The 22,299-nt window shown below is 36.6% G+C and overlaps 1 protein-coding gene across 3 annotated transcripts in view; it reads right to left on the reverse strand.

Moving 5' to 3' along the window:
- Positions 1 to 22,299, reverse strand: part of med1 (mediator complex subunit 1) — a 131,168-nt gene that overhangs the window by 19,625 nt on the left and 89,244 nt on the right. For all 3 annotated transcript variants that reach the window (XM_067429949.1, XM_067429950.1, XM_067429951.1), the window contains one exon: positions 9,522 to 9,723. In XM_067429949.1, the coding sequence (XP_067286050.1) occupies positions 9,522 to 9,723 (202 nt within the window). The remainder of the gene's footprint in view (positions 1 to 9,521; positions 9,724 to 22,299) is intronic.

Genomic DNA, 22,299 nt, shown 5'->3' on the forward strand with positions numbered 1-22,299 from the left:
TCGAGCAGTTGTCTTGCGGGTCTGCCTGACCTGGGCTTGTCAAAAACATCTCCAGTCTCTTAAAATCTTTTTTTATCCTCTGTACTTGACGCTGAGACACATTGAAGGTGTCTGCCACATCAGCAGTGGATCTGGTCTTCAGCCTCTTGATAATCAAAACTTTAGTCTCAGGGTGAATCTTAGGCATGTTTGCAGAGGTCTAGTTGCAGTTGATGTGAAGGTCTAGTGTACTGGGGTTCTTTTTATACACACTTGAGACATAATTGATCCATTATTAGTCACAGGTGAAGCTCATATGACAAGGTGAAAACACTTATGTCTTTGCAAAAATTGACTCAATGGGCTTTACCAAGCTGTGAATATTAGAATACTTTTTGAAAGTTTAGTTTTTCACTGAAACATTATCACAAAAGCTGGTGGGATTAAAATGAGCCATTTCTTGTAAAAAAAAAAAATCTTGATTAGAAATGTATTTCAGCGGCACTTTAGGTCAATTTGTACACAAGCGACAAGACTTTTGTCAGGGACTGTATAACAGATACACTTTTTAGATAGGAATTTTGGGTTTTAATGAGCTGTATGCCAAAATCATCAGTATTAAAACAATAAAAGACCTGAAATATTTCAGTTGGTGTGCAATGAATCTAAAATATATGAAAGTATAATTTTTATCATTACATTATGGAAAATAATGAACTTTTATCACATATGCTAATTTTTTGAGAAGGACCTGTAATGAAATTTTACTTATCGTATTCTTTGTGTTATATCAATGAATATTGGGATCGGACTGAATCGCATGTGCTAAGGGCTCAAGTGCCAAAGCATAGGAGCAAGGGAGATAAAGCGCAACCTTGTCTTGAACCTCTATGTAGTTGAAACGTAGAGCATTTTATTAGTAAGAATTCTTGCACAGGGCTTGCAATAAAGAATTTGTATCCACTTTCCAAAACTATCACCAATATCAAATTTTCTCAAAACTGCAAACAGGTAAGGCCACTCTAGTTGGTCGAAAGCCTTTTCTGCGTCAAGAGAGACAATAACAAGATAATCTGTATATGTGTTGTGGGAGTAGATTATATTAAAAAGACGTCGAAGATTGGAGAAGGAGTGCCTATTTGGAATGAAACCTGTCTGATCAGGGTGAACAAGTTTACCAATTACAGATCTAAGCCTAATCGATAGAACTTTAGCCAAAAAAATTTGGTCACATGTAAAAAGTGAAATTGGCCTATAGCTACCCACTTCTTCTGAATATTTACCTTTTTTTAAGTAATACTGTTATGGTAGCCTCATTTAAAGTAGGAGGCAAAATGCCCACAGTATTCACATGGGTATACATATTAAATAAATAAGGTGAAAGAAGATCAGTGAATTCTTTGTAAAATTCACTGGGGTACCCATCAGGGCCAGGGGCCTTTCCACACTTCATTGAAACGATTGTTTCTCGTATTTCTGAGACTGAAAGTTCAAAATTGAGGAAGTCATGATCATTCTGAGCGAGAGTAGTGAGGTCACAACTATCCAAGAAGTTTTTGACAGCCAGGTCTTTGATTAAGGCCCTAGAGGAGTATAAATCCTCATAGAATTGTTTGAATCTAATATTAATGTTCTTAAGACGTTAATATATCACCGCTTTCTGACTTAACTTTACTTATAGTATGATCACTTTCCACTTTCCTTATTTGTCTAGCCAATTATTTGAGGTTTTTCACCAAATTAAAAAAAAAAAGTGTAAATAAAAATCCCCTAGTTATGCGATCTGAAAGAATCTGATTGTATTTATACCTTAATAAAAGGATTTTCTTATAGATCTCCATGGATGGGAACACTGCATTTTCTTTATCCAATCTATTAATTCGTTGTTCCAGATCTGCCAATTCAGCCCTTTTCTTTTCTTTCTAGCAGCCTGAAAATAAATAATACAACCCCTAATATAAGCTTTCATGGTTTCCCACAGTATTGAGGGGGAAGTTCCGGCAAAATCATTAATCTCAAAGAAAAAATAAATTTGTTTCCTTATAAAATTACAAAACTGTGGTTTCTTTAAAAGCTGTGGGTCTAGTTTCCATATCCTGTCACAATGGGGCAAGTTAGCTAGATTTAAAGAGAATGAAAGCGGAGGATGATCTGAAATCACTATATCACGATAAGCAACTTTACTAGCAAGTGACACCATTTTAGCATCAGCCAAAAAATTATCAATTCTAGTATATACATTATGAACATTGGAATGAAAAGAGTATGCTCTGTCTTGAGGGTTTCAAAATTCTCTAAATATCAAACAAATTAGAATTATTACAATATTCATTTATAAAAATACTGGAATTATAATGTGGTGCTCTACGGGACGATGATCTATCCAGATATGGATCCAAAACAAAATTCAAGTTACCTGCAATGAGTAAATTTGTTTGCGAAATGTCAGGAATCTGAGCGAAAACATGTTTAAAAAATGAAGGTGAGTCTGAATTAGGACCATAAATATTAACCAACGTTATGGGTAATGAATATAAATATCCAGTTACTATTAAATACCTTCCCTCCTTATCTGCAATAGTTGTCCTATGGGTAAATGGAGTGCCCTTCCTGAAGAGTATGGCCACCCCTCTTGAGCTAACTGCACATGTAGAGTGATAGGTTTGACCGATCCATCTACATCTTAGCTTGATGTATTCATTTTTATTTAGGTAAGTTTCTTGGAAAAAAATGTATGTCACTAGATAACACCTTTAGATGTGAAAAAACCTTGCCCCTTTTTAACTGGGTGATTTAACCCTTTAATGTTCCAAGTAACCACAGTAAATTGTCTCCCCCTATCCTGCGGAGTTAAATTATTCTGCATGGCGTAGACTCATTCAAAATGATTAAAAACCCCATCAGTGCGAAATATTTGTGTAGTCAAATCTTGAGTATACTTTTCCCAAAACAACCCTCCCTTTAACATACTCTTGCCTATACTACAAGAAAGCTTCAGAGTAAGGCACGACCCCACTAAAGAAGTTACAAAATACAAAAAAAAAAAAAAAACAGAACAGCAATAACAAGAAACCGAGAAATAGACATTCACCATGCTAACTTCCCTCACTAAACCCTTCTAATAAAAGAAGTATAGAAGGCAGATATTGTGAACAAAAAATAAATATTTTAGAAATCAAGGCAAGACAATTTTTTAAGAATCAAATTTAGAACCATGAATTTTTTAATAATAATAATGATACTAATAAGATAATACTTCAATAAGGGTAATCCTTACCTATTTGCTAAAAAAAATTAGCCAGAAAACGGATTCAATAGTGATGAACATAATTAAAGACAATCCGTAAACCTTAATATTAGACCTCTCTGACGTTTTTCATTATCCAGCACGACAGTGCATTTATCAGCAGCCTACAGGTCCTCAGCATCCTTCCGGCCCATACCAAAGTGAAGCTCTGCAAACTCTTCAGCTTTCCTCGCATCCGTAAACACTGTCTCTTTGCCATTTAAAGTCACTCTCAACTTCGCTGGAAATAAATGTCCCATACCGTACAACTGGCTTATCTTGAAGCATTGCTCTGGCTCTGTCGAACGCAGCTCTGCGCTTTGCCACATCAGGAGTGAAATCCGGGAAAACATGAATCTTCTGACCATTATAAGTAAGATCCTTTCGTTCAGCGGCTTTTTTTTAGGACTATTGTCACATCTCGAAAATAGTGAAGTAGCACTATAAGTGATTGCGGCGGTTCGGTGTCATCCGGGCGCCTTCGCAGAGCCCTATGGGCTCCATCCACTAGCGGACAATCTTCTAGTGACAGCGCGCCTTTCAAAAGTTTTGAAACAAACATGTTGATATCTTTGCCCCTCTCCGATCCTTCTTTCAGCCCGGATATTTGCACATTTTGTTGTCTAGATCTTCCCTCTAAATCCGTGCACTTGTCTGTAAGTAGATTAACTACAGTCTTGTTCAAAATAATAGCAGTACAATGTGACTAACCAGAATAATCAAGGTTTTTTGTATATTTTTTTCTTGCTACGTGGCAAACAAGTTACCAGTAGGTTCAGTAGATTCTCAGAAAACAAATGAGACCCAGCATTCATGATATGCACGCTCTTAAGGCTGTCAAATTGGGCAATTAGTTGAATTAGTTGAAAGGGGTGTGTTCAAAAAAATAGCAGTGTGGCATTCAATCACTGAGGTCATCAATTTTGTGAAGAAACAGGTGTGAATCAGGTGGCCCCTATTTAAGGATGAAGCCAACACTTGTTGAACATGCATTTGAAAGCTGAGGAAAACGGGTCGTTCAAGACATTGTTCAGAAGAACAGCGTACTTTGATTAAAAAGTTGATTAGAGAGGGGAAAACCTATAAAGAGGTGCAAAAAAATGATAGGCTGTTCAGCTAAAATGATCTCCAATGCCTTAAAATGGAGAGCAAAACCAGTGAGACGTGGAAGAAAACGGAAGACAACCATCAAAATGGATAGAAGAATAACCAGAATGGCAAAGGCTCAGCCAATGATCACCTCCAGGATGATCAAAGACAGTCTGGAGTTACCTGTAAGTACTGTGACAGTTAGAAGACGTCTGTGTGAAGCTAATCTATTTTCAAGAATCCCCCGCAAAGTCCCTCTGTTAAAAAAAAGGCATGTGCAGAAGAGGTTACAATTTGCCAAAGAACACATCAACTGGCCTAAAGAGAAATGGAGGAACATTTTGTGGACTGATGAGAGTAAAATTGTTCTTTTTGGGTCCAAGGGCCACAGGCAGTTTGTGAGACGACCCCCAAACTCTGAATTCAAGCCACAGTGCACAGTGAAGACAGTGAAGCATGGAGGTGCAAGCATCATGATATGGGCATTATTTCTCCTACTATGGTGTTGGGACTATTTATCGCATACCAGGGATCATGAATCACTTTGCATATGTTACAATACTTGAAGAGGTCATGTTGCCCTATGCTGAAGAGGACATGCCCTTGAAATGGTTGTTTCAACAAGACAATGACCCAAAACACACTAGTAAACGGGCAAAGTCTTGGTTCCAAACCAACAAAATTAATGTTATGGAGTGGCCAGCCCAATCTCCAGACCTTAATCCAATTGAGAACTTGTGGGTGATATCAAAAATGCTGTTTCTGAAGGAAAACCACAAGTTGGTTGACTCCATGCCACACAGATGTCAAGCAGTTTTAAAAAACTGTGGTCATACAACTAAATATTAGTTTAGTGATTCACAGGATTGCTAAATCCCAGAAAAAAAAATGTTTGTACAAAATAGTTTTGTGTTTGTACAGTCAAAGGTAGACACTGCTATTTTTTTGAACACACCCCTTTCAACTAATTGCCCAATTGCACAGCCTTAAGAGCGTGCATATCATGAATGCTGGGTCTTGTTTGTTTTCTGACAATCTACTGAACCTACTGGTAACTTGTTTGCCACGTAGCAATAAAAAATATACTAAAAACCTTGATTATTCTGGTTAGTCACATTGTTCTGCTATTATTTTGAACAAGACTGTATAAGCACATTAGCACATAAGCATTTCACCTCCGATTGAAGCTTGGATATGGCATCCGAAGAGTGAGTTGCTGAGCGGTCGTACATTGCAAAGCCAAAATTGCAACTTGAGTTTCAGATTTGAGAGCAGAAATTTCAGAGCAGAAAACTCTTGATAGTTGTGGCCATCTCTTCAATACGAGTGTCAATCGTCTGGCAAATTTCAACCGTAGAGGCTCATAGATCGGAATGTAGCGAATTAATAGCTTACAGAACTGTGGTATCTGCCGACCGTTGCGAAGTTTCGTCCGGTGGAACATCATCGTCAGGGGAGGTCGGTGCGATAGGACCTACCTCATTTTGCTTTTTGAAGATTGTGTCTTCAAGCTCCCTTTCATCTTGTAACCAAAGAGTGTAACCAAGACTCGAGCTAATCCAATTTGCAAGAAAAAACGTATGCTAAAAATATTGTCACAGATGTCAATTTATTTATTTTTTTGCAGGAGCTGCAGGGGAATGCAACCTACCGACCCTTAGCTCACTAGCGCCCCCCTGTGTCCTTTCTTGCTTGTGCTGTGAACTTTTTATAATCAACATAGATTAAATAAAAAATAACATTAGAGATTAGGCTATAACATGTCAACATAAATATGAAACAAAAATTTTAATGGCTAAAGTTTTTAATGGCTACAAGTAGTATTGTACACAAAATGTTTGATTGGTAGGCTACAGTATTTATAGCATCTAAAGCCCCATTCGCACGGGACAAGTATTATCTAGGGACCTCTGGTGATTTGTAATAATTACAGAGAATGTCTGTGATCTTAATCCCATGCGAATCGGCCATGTCTGTAATTTGTAAAGTAAAAATTCCCCCGCAAATGGCCTACCATATTTCGTCAAACACCGAGGTCCTGTTATAATAGTAGTCCCGTGCGAATCGACATCTCTGTGATTTGGCGAGGATTAGGCGGATCGTATATAATTTTTGCAAGCTTTTTCTCTTCCTGTGAGCATTTCTATCTTTATCTTTCACCATAATGCGTACCGTTATGAATTCCCGTGCAGCCGCACCTGCACGGATTATACTTTCACTTTAGAATCAATTTGGGAGTAATCTGATTGAATGGTGTGTTTAATATTAACATCAATACTGTTCTTAATGAAAAACATAACAGAACAGTACAGTACAATGACAAGCTTGTTTAAATAGGCGCTATTACATTTAAAAATGAATCTTCCGCCGTATATTGTCAGCTTCTCACTCGTGATAAATGAAATCTGACTCCTGCCGCTGGTCTGAGCTCAGTTCATGGCATCTGTTCACTAACTGAACGAAATTATGTTTATTTATTAGGCTACTGTAAAATAATCAAAACTATATCGATGCCTGTTTATGATTTCATACAGCCATCTATAACGAAGTCTTGACATCATCTTCGGGAGAAGTCAGTAAATTAAAATAAAATCACAGGCTTGCTTATCCCGTGTTAATGCGCCACGCAAAACTCAGATGTGGGGGAGTCATTTCTAAATCACAGAGGTCCCTAGATAATACTAATCCCGTGCGAATAGTGCTTAAGCAGACATTTGCAAACCATCAAAAAGACATTAAGAGCTTTATTGATGTGACACTCGCCTATTTTACAGTAAATGCTTCATAATCTGTCCAAAACAGACACAAGACTGTTTATACAAGATTTCTTTGGCCTATGACATTTTATGTTGCAGCAGGATTCATATTTAAACAGTCTTTTGCATTTTAAGTAACTTTCCTACTACATTTTGACTAACACTCAAAGAGTATTAATAGACTGTTAGGTTAGAGTTGGGTGTTAGGATTCGGGTTTGTAGAATACATTGAGTTTGTAGAATAAATTGACTAGTCACTAGTCAGTGAATGTCTGTTGGGGACCATCAAAATAAAGTGTTAACAGATATTAAGACAGTCTACCAATACTCTGACTGCTAGTTTGACAATTAATTGCAAATCATTGTACTGTTTTCATCAATGATGTCTCTGTACATTGCTGCATTCATCTTTCCTTCGATCCAGACTAGTCTCCCAGTTCCTGCAGCTGAAAGACATCCCTACAGCATTATGCTACCACCACCATGTTTCACTGTAGTGATGGTATTGGCCAGGTGATGAGTGGTGCCTGGTTTCCTCCAGATATGATGCTTGCCATTCAGGCCAATGAGTTTAATCAGACCAGAAAAGTTTGTTTACCATGGTCTGAGAGTCCTTCAGGTACCTTTTGGCAAACTCCAGGCAGCCTGACGTGTCATTTAGCCACTCTTGTTTGTTTTCTAGAAAGTTTTCCTCTCTCCACAGAAAAACGCAGGAGCTTGGTCAGAATGACCATCAGGTTATTGTTCATCAGGTTATTGTTCATCAGGCTCTTGTTCAACTCCCTGACTAAGACCTTTTCCCCCGATCGCTCAGTTTGGCCGGGCAGCCAGCTCTAGGAAGAGTCCTGGTGGTTCCAAACTTCTTTCATTTACAGATGATTGAGGTCAGTGTGCTCATTGTTCAATGCTGCAGATTTTTTTTCTGTTCCCTTCCCCAGATCTAAGTCTCGATACATGTCTGTAGACCCATCTCAGAGGACTATTTCTTGGCCTTCATGGCTTGGTTTGTGTTCTGATATGCACTGTTAACTGTGGAACATTATATAGACAGGTGTACGCCTTTCCAAATCATGTCCGATCAACTGAATTTACCACAGCTGGACTCAAGTTGGAGAAACATCAATCAACAATCCTGTGTTAAACAGGACAATATTGCAACAAAATTTGATTTGGCTAGTTTGATTTGGATAGTTTATAGAATTAAATATGACCTAATTAATACATTTAATTTGTATATTTAGTTGAATAACTTTAGTGTCCCCAACTGAGCAAGCCAAGCCAAAGGCGACAGCGGCAAGGAACCAAAACTCCATCAGGGCATGATGGAGAAAAATAAACCTTGGGAGAAACCAGACTCAGTCAGGGTGCCAGTTCTCCTCTGTCCTTTTATTAAACAGTGTATAATTATTACTCTGGCAACCCTGCAAGTCATAAATCATATTAGATAGGAATATTCGAAATTTTGGGTATCACGCAAGAGACGGGTTCATTTAGGATGGCGCGTGTATTATACAAGAATATGAATACTTGAAAGATCGGAGTTATTGCGCAGGAAACGGGTTTATTGAGGATGACGTGAGGAAAATTCAGAGAAGACACCAACTGACACGGACTTAGCAAAAATTAAACATCTCAAGGATGATCAGTGGAAACAGGATCCACCAGAGCTCAATTTTGAGTGTCGTGCCAAAGGCTGTGAATACTTATGTGCATGTGATTTTCATTTTATTTTTAATAAATTTGCAAAAATTCCAAACAAACTTCATGTTGTCATTATGGGGTATCGTTTGTAAAATTGTGTGGGAAAAAAAAATATTTAATCAATTTTGGAATAAGGCTAACATAAAATGTGAACATTTTCCAGATGCACTGTATGTACATGGGGAACAGGACTATAAAATAAAGTGCTACCATCGTTTGCAAAAATCTGCATTTAGGAGCATTTATTTAATACAATAGTTGATTTCAGATCTCATTTTAGCAAAGCGTTTACAACACTCTCACCAAAACAAATTTGGACTGGGAAAGGTGTTTCCTAAAAAGCAATACTTAAATGATGTTCATAATCCATTATCTGAAGTGCAAATTCTTTTTCTCATTGTATTACATCACCTTCAAGCATAGATTGAAAAACTAGTATAACGTGATCTAACCTGGTAAAAAGTGCATTACTAACATAAAAATAAATAAATAAATAAATAATTTAATCCGCTTGTAATGTGATCTTAACATGGCAGCCACTGTGTACTCCTGTAGCAAAACTGCCATGTCTTAATTTTGTCTTCATCTCGTGAGTGGATACTATTTAACAATTATATTACTTTGTCCACCTTAATATACTTCTTTTTTTTTTTATTATTATTAATCTACCAACTCCTACGACCACAATTAGCATAAAAGACAACACCCACCTTCTTTAATGTAGGTCTTTTTGACGCAGCTACCAATAAGCGTGTTGTAAGCAGCTTGGTGTCTTATAATGTCGAGGAGGGCAGGCACCTGAGCAGGATGTCTGAAGGGAATCTTGGAAACCAAAGCTCCTTGAAGACACCTCCCGTCCTGTACTGGTGCATCACCATTCAGGAAATAACAATGCTGCTGTCCTGGTAAAGACTAATTGGAGAGAAAGGCAAACCAATCAGAGAATCAGATGGAAATCGTTATAATGATATACTTTTTTTCCTGTGATGGGAAGATGGAATTGTCCTAATTGTCTTAATGTCATATGGCTTCAAAATACAACACACATATTCACACATTAAATAAATCATGTTCTGTTAAGAATACATCAAAGTTGACAAATAGATTTCTGGACTAATCATTTCCTTAAATTTGTCTTCAAAATAATTTTTATCCGAAAGTATAAAACTTAAGAATAGACAAAGCTTTGACCAAAGTGTAAAAAAAAAAAAAAAAAAAAAAAAAAAAAGTTGGAGTTGGAGCTATTTATAAAGAAGCTAAAAGCAACTTTTAGTATAGTCTAGGACTGACACTTAGGTATGAACAACTTAGGTATTACAAACTAAGGGTGGTTCTCAAACAGCTGCCAAAGGCCATCTAAATTTGAAGGATCCTTGGAAGGCAGCTTTCATTTCAAGTATATTATTCATCTAATTTTAAGGCCGCAAATTTTTTCTTGGCGTCCTTTAATTTCACACAACCTTTTGAACATATTCCCCATCACAAAAAAAATAACTGATTAAAACAAGTTAGAATTGACCTTGTCTCAGTTCATTATCAAAAGTAGGACAAAAAATTAATAAAAAAAGTCATACATGTTTATTTTTATTATTTTTTTGGGGGGGGGGGGGGGGGGGGGGCAATAAACTGCCAATAATGTAAGCCACTGGAAGACCACGCATGCTTGCAATCCACTGTATTGTATTAATAGAAAGCCAGTTAATATACATTTTTTTTATGAAAAATATTATTTTAATATAATTTTTTGTCATGACTGTGGGGGTGAGAACATAGTATGCGCACTTACTAGGTCATCCAATTCTAGCATTTAATGACGAGGAGTCTGACCTACAAGTATCAAAAGGACTGGACTGGGAATGACATAACCTCAGTAGGATTGAACCTTCAATTTGAGAATCACCCAAAGTTTTGCTAACAATGGTTCCACCTTCAACCTCTGAATCAGACAATAATAAGCCTGAAAGGGTAGCCACGGCAGATGACACCAATCATTTAAAGGGTTACTTCAGTGATTTAGCATTAAACTTTGTATTTAAACTGGGTCATTCAAGAAATTATTTTTGAATTTGGTGCCTTCTAGACTGAGAAAAGACTGAAAATGTGAACAGTATTGGAAAGTCGGTTCAGGGGCAATTTGAGTTATTCACATATTCTGAAAGTGTAGTATCCAAACTTTCCAATGATGTGTAACATGGAAATCTGATAATATTTGGAGAAGTTGTGGCCATTTGAATGTAGGCATTTAACAAAGTTTAAACAGGAAAAACGGTCTCTAAAGTTTTGCAGTTCTCACCTGCTGGGAGTGACAATAGGGCTCATTTATATCTCATTTAGATGAGCCATACCCCCTGTAAAGCTCCCCTTGTAAAGCTGCATGGTTGCATAATGCATAGTAACGACAGATGCATATTAATAATAAATGATAGCAGATGCTAACATTACCGTCTAAAGCCCATTACAGTAATGTTTTTTTTTTTTTTTTTTTTGGCAAGTGATAGGATGTCAACGATTACAATTAAAATAATAACAATAGGGAGGGTATGGGAAAGTTTAAACATGAGCGTGTTCTTAGAATGAACACAAAACGACAAACTTTGATGTTTATGGAAACATCCCATAAGAAACCCCCCATGAAATAAGTCGTTCGGGCATAATTTCTGTTTGTCGAATGTGGAGGCCGGACAGCCTTCTCCTTTGGCTGTCTGGTCCCACATTCTGTTTGTCTTCTGTACTATCTACTTGTTCAAATGTTATTATGTAGTAGGCTAATTTGCAATATTTTTCTGTGCGTGAGACAGTGATTTGTAACTCAGCGCGGCATCGCATGTCAGGCCCGTAGAGAGAGCTTTAGTTGGGCCATTCAAATTCTTTCAAACCTATCTTACTCATGCTGCTTTTTTAAATAATCAACATATGAAAAAAAAAAAAAATATTATAGGCTAATATTTAAACAAAGCCTAATTAAATAGACTATACAGTTTTTTTTTAACTTATTGCCGACAAAGTCGTCTGGGCATTCTGATGGACATTGTCCTTTATGGCAGCAGATTAAACACAATACAATAGACATTTTTAGCCATACAGATATGTGCAAGACATAATTATAAACTATAAACTGTCTACTTTTATTTGTGTACACTCACAAAGGTCATTAATTCAGAAAACAGATTATTTTAAACGCACTAATTTCTTCATTTCAAAAAATAATTTTGTTTGTAAAAAACATTTCTGCGTTTGTAAAAACAAAACAAAAACAAATGTATTTGTAAAATACATTTATGTAAAAATACATAAATGTATTTGCATTTGTAAAAAAGCATACATGTAAAAAACATTTCTAAATTCAGTTCAAATTTCTAAGAAACAAAATGCACAGCCAAAATAACGGGAGGAAAAAAAACTTTTTTTTCCATGGAGTTACCACCATGCAAATTCAGACATTTAGTTCTTTTAATTTTAATTAATGCTTGGATAACATCCTATCCTTCCATTAAAAATAGTGGCTATTGTGGTGCTGGGATACGCACAAACTTACCAACATACGTTGCATACATTTTGGAATTACTTATCAGGGGGTAAAAACGTATTAGATGCATAACAGCGGTTAATGGAAACGCCATTACACAATAGTTTTTTATCAACATTTACCAGCCTAAATATCGCGCGGGAAGGTTTTGTGCATATCTTTAATGGAAACGTGGCTACCGAAAGAGCAGTCCAAACTAATTCAAGTGGATTGAAGTGAGATTCAGGATCAGAAAAGTAAGAGCCAGATTCATGCACAAATGTAACAAACATTTAAAGAAAAACGTTGTAAATTATTTAGTATAAACTTGTTTAAATTAAAACATAACTATTTAACAACTATTTTAAAATTGTATAATTGTGTTTATTTCATCACAGAGGTCTTCAACCATGTCCTGCAAAGTTTTTTCAACAAGTAATCATGTTCAGAACACGGTTAACACATCATTCTTTCATCTCAGAAATATTGCAAGACTACGCCCCATGGTGTCATTTTCTATGGCAGAAAAACTGATCAATACTTTTGTCTTCTCTCAATCTTCTCTCTTTTGCAATGCTTTGCTAGAAGGTGTATCGAAAACTACCCTTAATAAATTGCAGTATGTCCAAAATTCAGCCGCTAGAATCTTGACAGGGACCAGGTCGAGAGAGCACATCACCCCTATTTTGGAATCTCTACACTGGCTCCCTGTCAGGTTTCGTATAGATTTTAAAATTTGAATGCTTACTTATAAGGCTTTGCATGGTCTGGCAACAGATTATTTATCAGAACTTTTAAATTGTTTGTAGTCCAATGCGTGATCTCCATTCCTCTGACTCTGGCCTTCTAACTGTTCCCTCAACTCACTTGCATTCTATGGGTGACCGGGCTTTTTCTTCCCTTGCTTCAAAACTCTTGAACTCGCTTCCATAGGAGATTAGACATGCGGAATCTATTAGTGTTTTTAAATATCTTAAAACTAACTTTTTTAGACTTGCTTATATGTGATTTCTTAGTTTTTATTAGTATATTGATGTTTTCTACATCTAGTTTATGTTTGTAGTATGTTTAGTATTTTGTTTTTTATCTTTTTAAAACTGTGTCGTTTTTGTAAAGCGCTTTGAGAAGTTGCATTTAAAGGCGCTAGTAGGGATGGGCAACTGGCAGGTGCACCACTCGGATGATCCATTTGAAAAGATTGCCTTCAAATTATAATGTTAATACTAAATCAAACCAAGAGAGAGGTCACTATTTACAGCAGATTCCCGTATTAAAGGTCCGATGGGATGGATTTTTGTATTATTTTATAATGTTTCCTGAGGTGTACTTACATTGTTAGTATGGTTTTTACATAAAAAAAAAAAAAAAAATCATAATTTAGAAATAAAAGGCATTTTTTTCTATACTGATATTAGCCCTCTGGCTTGAATGCTCTGCTTCAAGGGGCGTGTCTGCTGTGAGACTTCAGTGAAAACACCCACTGTTGTGATTAGCTGACATTTTTGCATGGCAGAGGGGGCGTGGTTTAGTGAGACTAGCAGCACTGTAAGTCCAGAGAGAGACGGAGAGCTGAAGAAAGATTGCTGAGAAAGTTTTATTGTAACGAATTGTTGAGAACACTGAGTGCAAGTTTATTTTGTTATATCTGAGTGCTCCGAATAAACACGAGTGCAACGTTATTTCTCTCACAAAATGCTTTCACCACAACTAATAACAAACACGACAGCAATATGAATACAGCAAGAGCCTCTGTTGTGCAGCTTGTGCGGAAACTGTGTGGACTGCAGATATACGTGTGATTGACAGATCCGAACATTATAAAGAGTGTTCTTTGATCGCTCTCTGTAGTTTAATCATTTAAATAACAGATTTGTTTCATGCTACAAACAGAAACGATGTGAAGATCGTTTTACGTCACTGGCTTCATTGATGCATCAAGACGGCCAGCGGGGGGACTGACAGTATTAGAATGAATAATAATATTTGAAGTAATATTTGTATTTTAATAGGCTATTTGTAATTGTTGAAATAATGTCAGATACTGTCAGTAAGTAAACTAAGTAAGTAAATTTTATTTATATAGCACATTTAACCATAGCAAAGCTATCCAAAGTGCTGTACAGAGTAAAGAAAGAAAAATACAGACTAAAACAATAAAATACTAATACAAAATAAAGTAAAACAGCAAGAAAAACAATAAATAAATCAATCAAACAAACAAACAGTCAGACATAAATATAATACTATTCAAATGCTAGGCAAAAGAAATAGGTTTTTAATTTTGCTTTAAAAGTAGGAATGGAAGGTGCAAGGCGGATGTCCAGGGGCAATTGATTCCAGAGATGGGGGGGTGGGGGCAGCAACAGAAAAAGCTCTGTCTCCCTTCATTTTTAAACGAGATCGTGGGATGGATAAAAGAGAATTGAATTCTAAAACGGATCGGGAGCCAATGTAGCGGAGCCAAAATCGGGATGACATGGTCATACTTCTTTGTCCCAGTCAGAAGCCTTACAGCTGCATTCTGCACCATTTGGAGTCGTGTAAGTGACGACTGAGGAAGACCCAGATACAAAGAATTACAGTAGTCCAAACGCGAAGTGATAAATGCATGAATAACCTTCTCCAAATCTTGGAATGATAAAAACGATTTAAGTTTGGAAATGGTTCGCAATTGATAAAAACTATTCTTAACAACAGAATTAATTTGTTTGGATAGACATAAGTCTGAATCCAGAATGACACCAAGGTTCCTAACCTGGGTGGAAACTGAAGGGAAGTGATTACCCAACTCCTTAATAAAACTGCTCTGTAATTTTGGAGGACCAAAAACAATTGTTTCAGTTTTGTTATTGTTCAGTTGAAGAAAGTTTTTTTTTTTTTTTCAGCCATTCTTTAACGTCCCTGATGCAATCCAACAAAGGTTGAATGGAATCGCCAGCATTCAATGGCAATACAGCTGTGTGTCATCAGCGTAGAAATGAAATGCAACATTGTGCTGCTTAATATCCCCCAGCAGACGTATGAACAAGATAAAAAGAAGTGGACCATAAATAGATTCCTGGGGGACTCCACTAATAATAGGGGCAGAAGATGATGAAAACTTACCTAACTCTCCAGAGAAAGATCTGTGTTTAAGGTATGAACTAAACCACTGTAATGCTGTCCCCTTGATACCAAATAAGTGTTCTAAACGCCAGATAAGAATGTCATGGTCAACAGTGTCAAAGGCAGCTTTAAGATCAAGTAAGATCAATACAGCATTTTTACCAGCATCAACTGCAATTAAAATGTCATTGAACACTTTAAGCAAGGCTGACTCTGTGCTATGATGGCCAGTAAAACCAGATTGAAAAGGTTCTAATAGCGTAGTTGCATTTAAAAACTGAATTAATTGAGACTGGACAACTTTATCTAAAAGTTTTGATAAAAATGACAGTTTAGAGATTGGCCGATAGTTACTACAACAACCCCCATCCAGCCCTTGTTTCTTAAACAAAGGCTGAACAACCGCATGCTTAAAACATTTAGGGACCACCCCAGTGTCCAAAGATGAATTGATCAACACTTGGATACTGGGACCAATTATAGGAAAAGTGGATTTTATTTTCTCTGAGGGAATAACATCGAGCGAGGAGGAAGTTGTCTTCATCTTCTTTACCAAATCACAAAGCTCCCGTAGAGAGACCTGTTGAAAAGTATGATAAAGCGGACTTGCCAGTGAAACCATGGACTGATCAAATAGCTGTGAACTGAATGATGAACGAAAAGCTAGCACTTTATCAGAAAAGAATGTTAGAAATTTCTCACAAAGATCAGCCGACGGTTCACAATGAAATTGGCACCTTGGATTTATAACTGAATTTATCGTAGAGAATAAAATTCTAGGTCGATGAAAGTGTGTATTAATTAATTGTGAAAAAATAATTTGCTCTAGCTGATTTTGCTGCATTCTGAAACTTAACCAGACACTTTGAAAATCTCTAATGACACAGTTAAGCGATCGTGCTTCCATCTCCTCTCTGCTTTGCGACAAGACTGTCTGAGAGAACGTGCATTATCGTCTAGCCAATAACAAGATTTTCGCTTTGTTTTTTTCAATTTAAGAGGGACAATGGAATCTAAAATATCAGACCAGGCATCATAAAAAAGAGAATTTAAGTCGTCAGGCCCGAAAGAAGACTCAGCATTCAAGATGGAAATTTCAACAGCATTGGCTAAAAATGTCTCGCAAAACTGAGAGGCAGTGAGTGCGCTTATGAAACGAGAAAACGAGCCTACAGACTTATTCACAGCGGTAGGGCTCACAACAGGGATCGGTAAATACAATGGGCTTATGATCAGAGAATGAAGCAATTTCAGTATATACATTATCTACAGATGTACCATATGACATAAGATCCAGAGTATGACCGAGGACATGTGTTGCTTGATTTATATGTTGAGTAAAACCAAATGACTCTACAGTATTGGAAAACTCAGCAACCAATGGACGTCCGGGGCAGCAGACGTGTACATTCAAATCACCCAACATTAACATACGATCATACAGCAAAACAACAGAAGTTAAAAAAAAAATCCGAGAAATCACTTATAAATGCGCTGTCCGAGTTTGGCGGTCTGTAAATGAGAACACAGAACAGCACGGAGGAGGAAGAATGTAACGCTACACAATGTACCTCAAACGATGAATAACTCCGAACAGAAACTGTGCGTATTTTGAGCGATTGTTTGAAAACCATAGCAACGCCGCCACCCCTACCAGTAGTCCATGGGGTACTAATGAAACAACAGTCCGATGGACAAAGTTCCTCAAAGAATGACAACTCACCCACACCGGCCCAGGTTTCCGTCAGGAATAAAATGTCCAAGACACGTCCGGTAAAAAAGTAATTTAAGATAAAAGTTTTGTTGCATATGTTCCTAGCATTAACTAAGGCCATATTTAAAGTTGGTTGTGGTGACAAGGCCATATCCAGATGAACACAGTCCAGTTGACGTAGATTCTGACAGTTCACTCCTCTCTTGCAAATCCGTAAACGCGGAGGAGCTGAATGAATAGTTGAATGAGAGAAATCCGGGAAAACAGAGCGATGAGAAGCATATCTATAATCCCATGAGCACCGCATCAAATGGAGACCCTCGAAGCTCATAACTTCCATGGGGAACTCCATCAAAGATTTTCTGGAAGAAACAATTGTCCGCCTGATTCTCACCCGAACACCGCCGCGACTACCTCTTTTCCTGCACTACTTCCTATAAGGAGGAACGAAGGTATTTTCCAGTCTGTGTTTGTTTAACGGTCATGTAGGGCTGCACGATTTGGGGAAAATATACAATTGCGATCATTCTGGTTAAAATTGCGATTACGATTTAAAATGTGATTATTATTATTATTATTATTATTATTATATATATATTTTTTTTACATGTATTATTATTATTATTATTATTATTATTATTGTAATATTTTACAGAAAACTTATTTTTTTTTAAAAACTTGGTTTACACCGATCAAAAATTGTAGCCACTTGGAGACAATATTCAGGCTAGGGGAACTCATATTAATGTTGAAAAAACCTCATAAAATGAAAATTTCATGCCATGGGACCTTTAATCACAGTGTAGCATGTGCACGCTAATTTGAAAGTTTACTAAAATAAGCAAAAATAAACAAAGCAGATAGAACAACCATTCCAAGTAAATGGTTGTTCTATCTGCTTGGTTACAGACATTCTTCCAAATATCTTCTTTTGTGTTTAGAAGAAGAAAGAAACTCATACAGGTTTGGAACAACACAATAGTGAGCAAATGATGATAGAATTTAATTTTTTGGGTGAACTATCCCTTTAATAATACAATTTAAAGAAATGGCTGATCTTCCTCCATAACACAGTTGCTATTTACCTTGCATATCATGTGTAAACTCTTGCAATACCAAGGCAACGACTGACTCATTAAGTTGGCTTGAAAGAGAAAACTTACTGAAATGCTAATAAACTTTATAGTTATTATTCTTCGAGACTACATTTTTGACTAACACCTTCTAAAGCTTTAAAGGGATAGTTCACTTTGAAATTAAAATGTTGTTATTCTTTACTCAGCCTCAAGTTGTTTCAAACCTGTATGAATTTCTTTAAAAAAAAATTGTATTAACCTTGCCATAGTGAAATAAGAGTTCAGTACATGGACATCACATAATGTGATTTTCAAACACTATTGCCTCCTCCTTCATATGTAAATCTCGTGAATCAAAAACACCAGGGGAAAATAAGTGCTTCTCAACATAAACCCAACCGTGACGCAAGCGTTGGGGATCATTTATATGCATGCCCCCAACATTTGCATATGTCCAAACCAAGCGGCAACCTCCCGCGATCTCTCTTGAAGCCAATACGGAAGTAATGTAAACTGCAATTCCTCAACTGGCCACTAGGGACAGGCTCCAGAAGGGAGCAGAATCTTATTGAGCCCCATGTTAAAATTCTCAACTTTAAAGCAGAAAAAAAACATGTTTACAGCCTGGTACAAATTGTGGTTTTGGCTTATAAGGCTAATTTTGATCTTCATGACAACTGTGAGGGGGGTGAATTTTTTTTATAACTCATTTGTTTACGTTATATAAAGCCTTAAAGTTCTGCATAATTAAGGGCGTGGTTACAAGTGGATAGCCATTTATCTGTCGTCTATAGTCATTACGTCACCTCAGCTCCGCTAACATCCCGCCTTTTTGCCCATTTTCTGTTATGCGGGAGTGACACGCGATGACTCGCTCACAAGATGGCAACGCCCAGCTCGACCCTACTTTAAGCTTCAGAACAGCTTATCGGAATCTTATGGGTGACGTCCCGGACACTACGTCCATATTTTTTTTACAGTCTATGGTCCAAACGTTCATTGTCAGGCGGAACTGACGGTAACTGGGACTGCAGGTTAACAAGACACTAGAGGCAGTGCCGGCCCGTGGCATAGGCAGAATAGGCAAATGCTAAGGGCACCACTCGTCCATAGGGGCGCCAAAATGAGTGATTTTATTACTGCTTCTTTTTATTAATATTAATTCCGAAATATTACACAAAAAAAACAAATCCCCAGACTCTTCCCAGACCACCGCATCAATCTCCTTCTGCCCAGCGAGTGCTTTAGTGTGTCCGATATTGAACGCGCGATCAGTTTAACGTTGGGAATTTGTTGTTGCGTCGCCTCTCGCGCATCTAACAGATAGGAATGTGCTTGTTCGCTCGTGCCAGTGAAAGTTGCCTAATTATTTATGACGGATGGCCGATGTGTCAAAAAGACCGAAGCCTTCTGATACAGGAATATAAAGGAATAAGGGGATAAAGACAGAGGTAAAGTGATGAAATGAATGAACAGTTTATCTAAATGCATTATCTAAATATGAATGTTTGCTAATTAATTCTAGTTATTTTTATCTTAAACTTTATATAAGCAACTGTTCTGGGTGATCAGAATCTGTAAAAAATCATGTCAATTGTTTATAAACACACATATATATATATATACATATACATATATATATATATATATATATATATATATATATATATATATATATATATATATATATATATATATATATTTTTTTTTTTTTTTTTTTTATAGCCTAATGTTTTACTCAGTTGTGCAATTGTAAGGATATATGGCGTTTGTAAAATTTATTTTCTGAAATTAGTAATGATATTTATATACAGGTTTATCTAAAATAGCTAAAAAATAAAATAAAATTAGGTAGGTTTAGGTTTAGGTTTAGGGGCAGTGTAGGGGGATAGAAAATACGGTTTGTACAGTATAAAAACCATTACGTCTATGGAGAGTCCCCACAAAGATAATGAACCAGACGTGTGTGTGTGTTTGATTATTTTTATTTTAAAAATTATAAAAACACAACCAACATATAAAAACCTTTATACAAGGGCACCAAGTAAAATCTTGCCTAGGGCAGGGCAATTGGTCAGGGCCGGCGCTGACTAGAGGATAGCAAAAATGGCTCTCATGACACGTCATGTTCAGGCTGTGCAGGGGACTGTTGTCATTTGTCAACAGTCATGGTTGAGGTTTATTATAATCGGATATACCACAACAATTTATTTCAAAATCGTTGTTTGGCCCATTTCAAGCAAGCTTCACTCAGCGTCTTAAACTGAAGAAAGGGGCAACTGTTTTCCTGCAAGCATGCAGTAAGTAGTGTTTTATCCACTTATTGACTAGCTGTTTAAACAATTTCTGATTAAATTGAAAGTTTTTTGAGAGACCGCATTGTCTTGTCTAGCTGACGCAAGATGCTAGACGCAAGATGCTAGCAAGATGCTAAAAATAGAAAACTCCAAATACCATACAAACTAAATAGTGTCTAATGACAAAGGTTAATATTATTTTGTATTATGGTAAATGGTAAATGGACTGCATTTATATAGCGCTTTTATCCAAAGCGCTTTACATTTTTGCCTCACATTCACCCATTCATACACCGATGGCGATGTCAGCCATGTAAGGCGCCATCCAGCTCGTCGGGAGCAGCTGGGGTTAGATGTCTTGCTCATGGACACTTCGACACTTGGTCAGGTGGAACCGGGGATTGAACCACCAACCTTCTGGTTTGTAGACAACCTACATGAACCACTGAGCCACTGCTGCCCAAATATTATTACAAAATACAACCGTAGATACGTTGCTTACACTAGCTTTACAGTGTAAGTACGATAAACCGTAGATATGTTGCTACACTAGCTTACACAACTTGCTTACATTGCTAGATACGTTCACTCGATCCTTCTAGCAAACATCACTTTTTCCACCATATAAGTTAAAATGACAGTCATTTGACAAGGCTATTTATTTTGTAAAAATTTAAGTTGTATATTTATATTTTTGAGAACTGAAGTAGGCCTATGATGTTTTTGCATGCTTGTATTTCAGATTAGGCTACATCACAGTCACTGCGTAGCCTACATTGTGACTAACGTTATATAAACATGCAACATCGTTGACGAAAAATGTCTAAAATGTAGACTGAATGACACTAAGCAGAACATCTCAAATGGAGATTGCTGAAATGCAGCTAACTTGTTTATTGGTGTTTTCAGATCATTGAGTGTTTTAGCTTTCAAGTGATGCATAGTTTGTGATTGTTGATTGAACAGCTTGTATAAAACAAAAGTAATTATAAGTAGAGATGGTGCAGATTATGTGGTTAAACAGTCAATAAGTGGATAAAATCGCTACTTACTGCTTGCAGGAATATAGTTGCCACTTTCTTCAGTTTAAGACGCTGACCGAAGCTTGCTTGAATTTCATTTTTGGGTGAACTAACCCTTTATGGCATCACTGGTGCACTGCTGCTTTTCCAGTTGACAATTTTTTTTTTTTACTAAAACAAGATAAAGACTAAATTAAAAAAATAATTACTACTTTAATTTCTGCAGTTATATCATTGATTTGTTGAGTGGACAAAGTTTATTTTAAATGTTTTATAAGGTACAATAAGAATACCTTGACTTTTTTAATCAACTCTGTCATCATATAACTCAAATACATTATTTCCTTCTTTCTACTGCCATCTTGTTACTCTTGTCCAGAAATCAATTACAATAGTACATACGTTTAATTTATCGACAACAGTATAAAATTTTTTTTTTTAAAGCCAATTCATGGCACCTTTAAATAGGCACTTTTACCTATTTGACTCCTGATGCATTTGTGCACTTGTTCGGATCATGCTTTATTAAGCAGACACGTTCCATTTTTATTTGTAGGCTACTGTCTGTTCTCTAACTGAACAAAATAATTGTATTACTTGGAAAAAAAAAAAAAAAAAAAAAAAAAAAAAAAAAACAGTGTCACTGTATGCAAGTGATGTAATCAGTGTTGAGTCTTAACACCAGCAACACCGACTATCATAGCAAGCCTACAGAATATTAAGTGAGGGGACAATATTGACCCTGGCAGAAAGTGGTGGGGACATGTCC

The sequence above is a fragment of the Pseudorasbora parva genome, chromosome 21, assembly GCF_024679245.1.
Source record: "Pseudorasbora parva isolate DD20220531a chromosome 21, ASM2467924v1, whole genome shotgun sequence".
In the NCBI taxonomy this organism is placed as follows: Eukaryota; Metazoa; Chordata; class Actinopteri; order Cypriniformes; family Gobionidae; genus Pseudorasbora; species Pseudorasbora parva.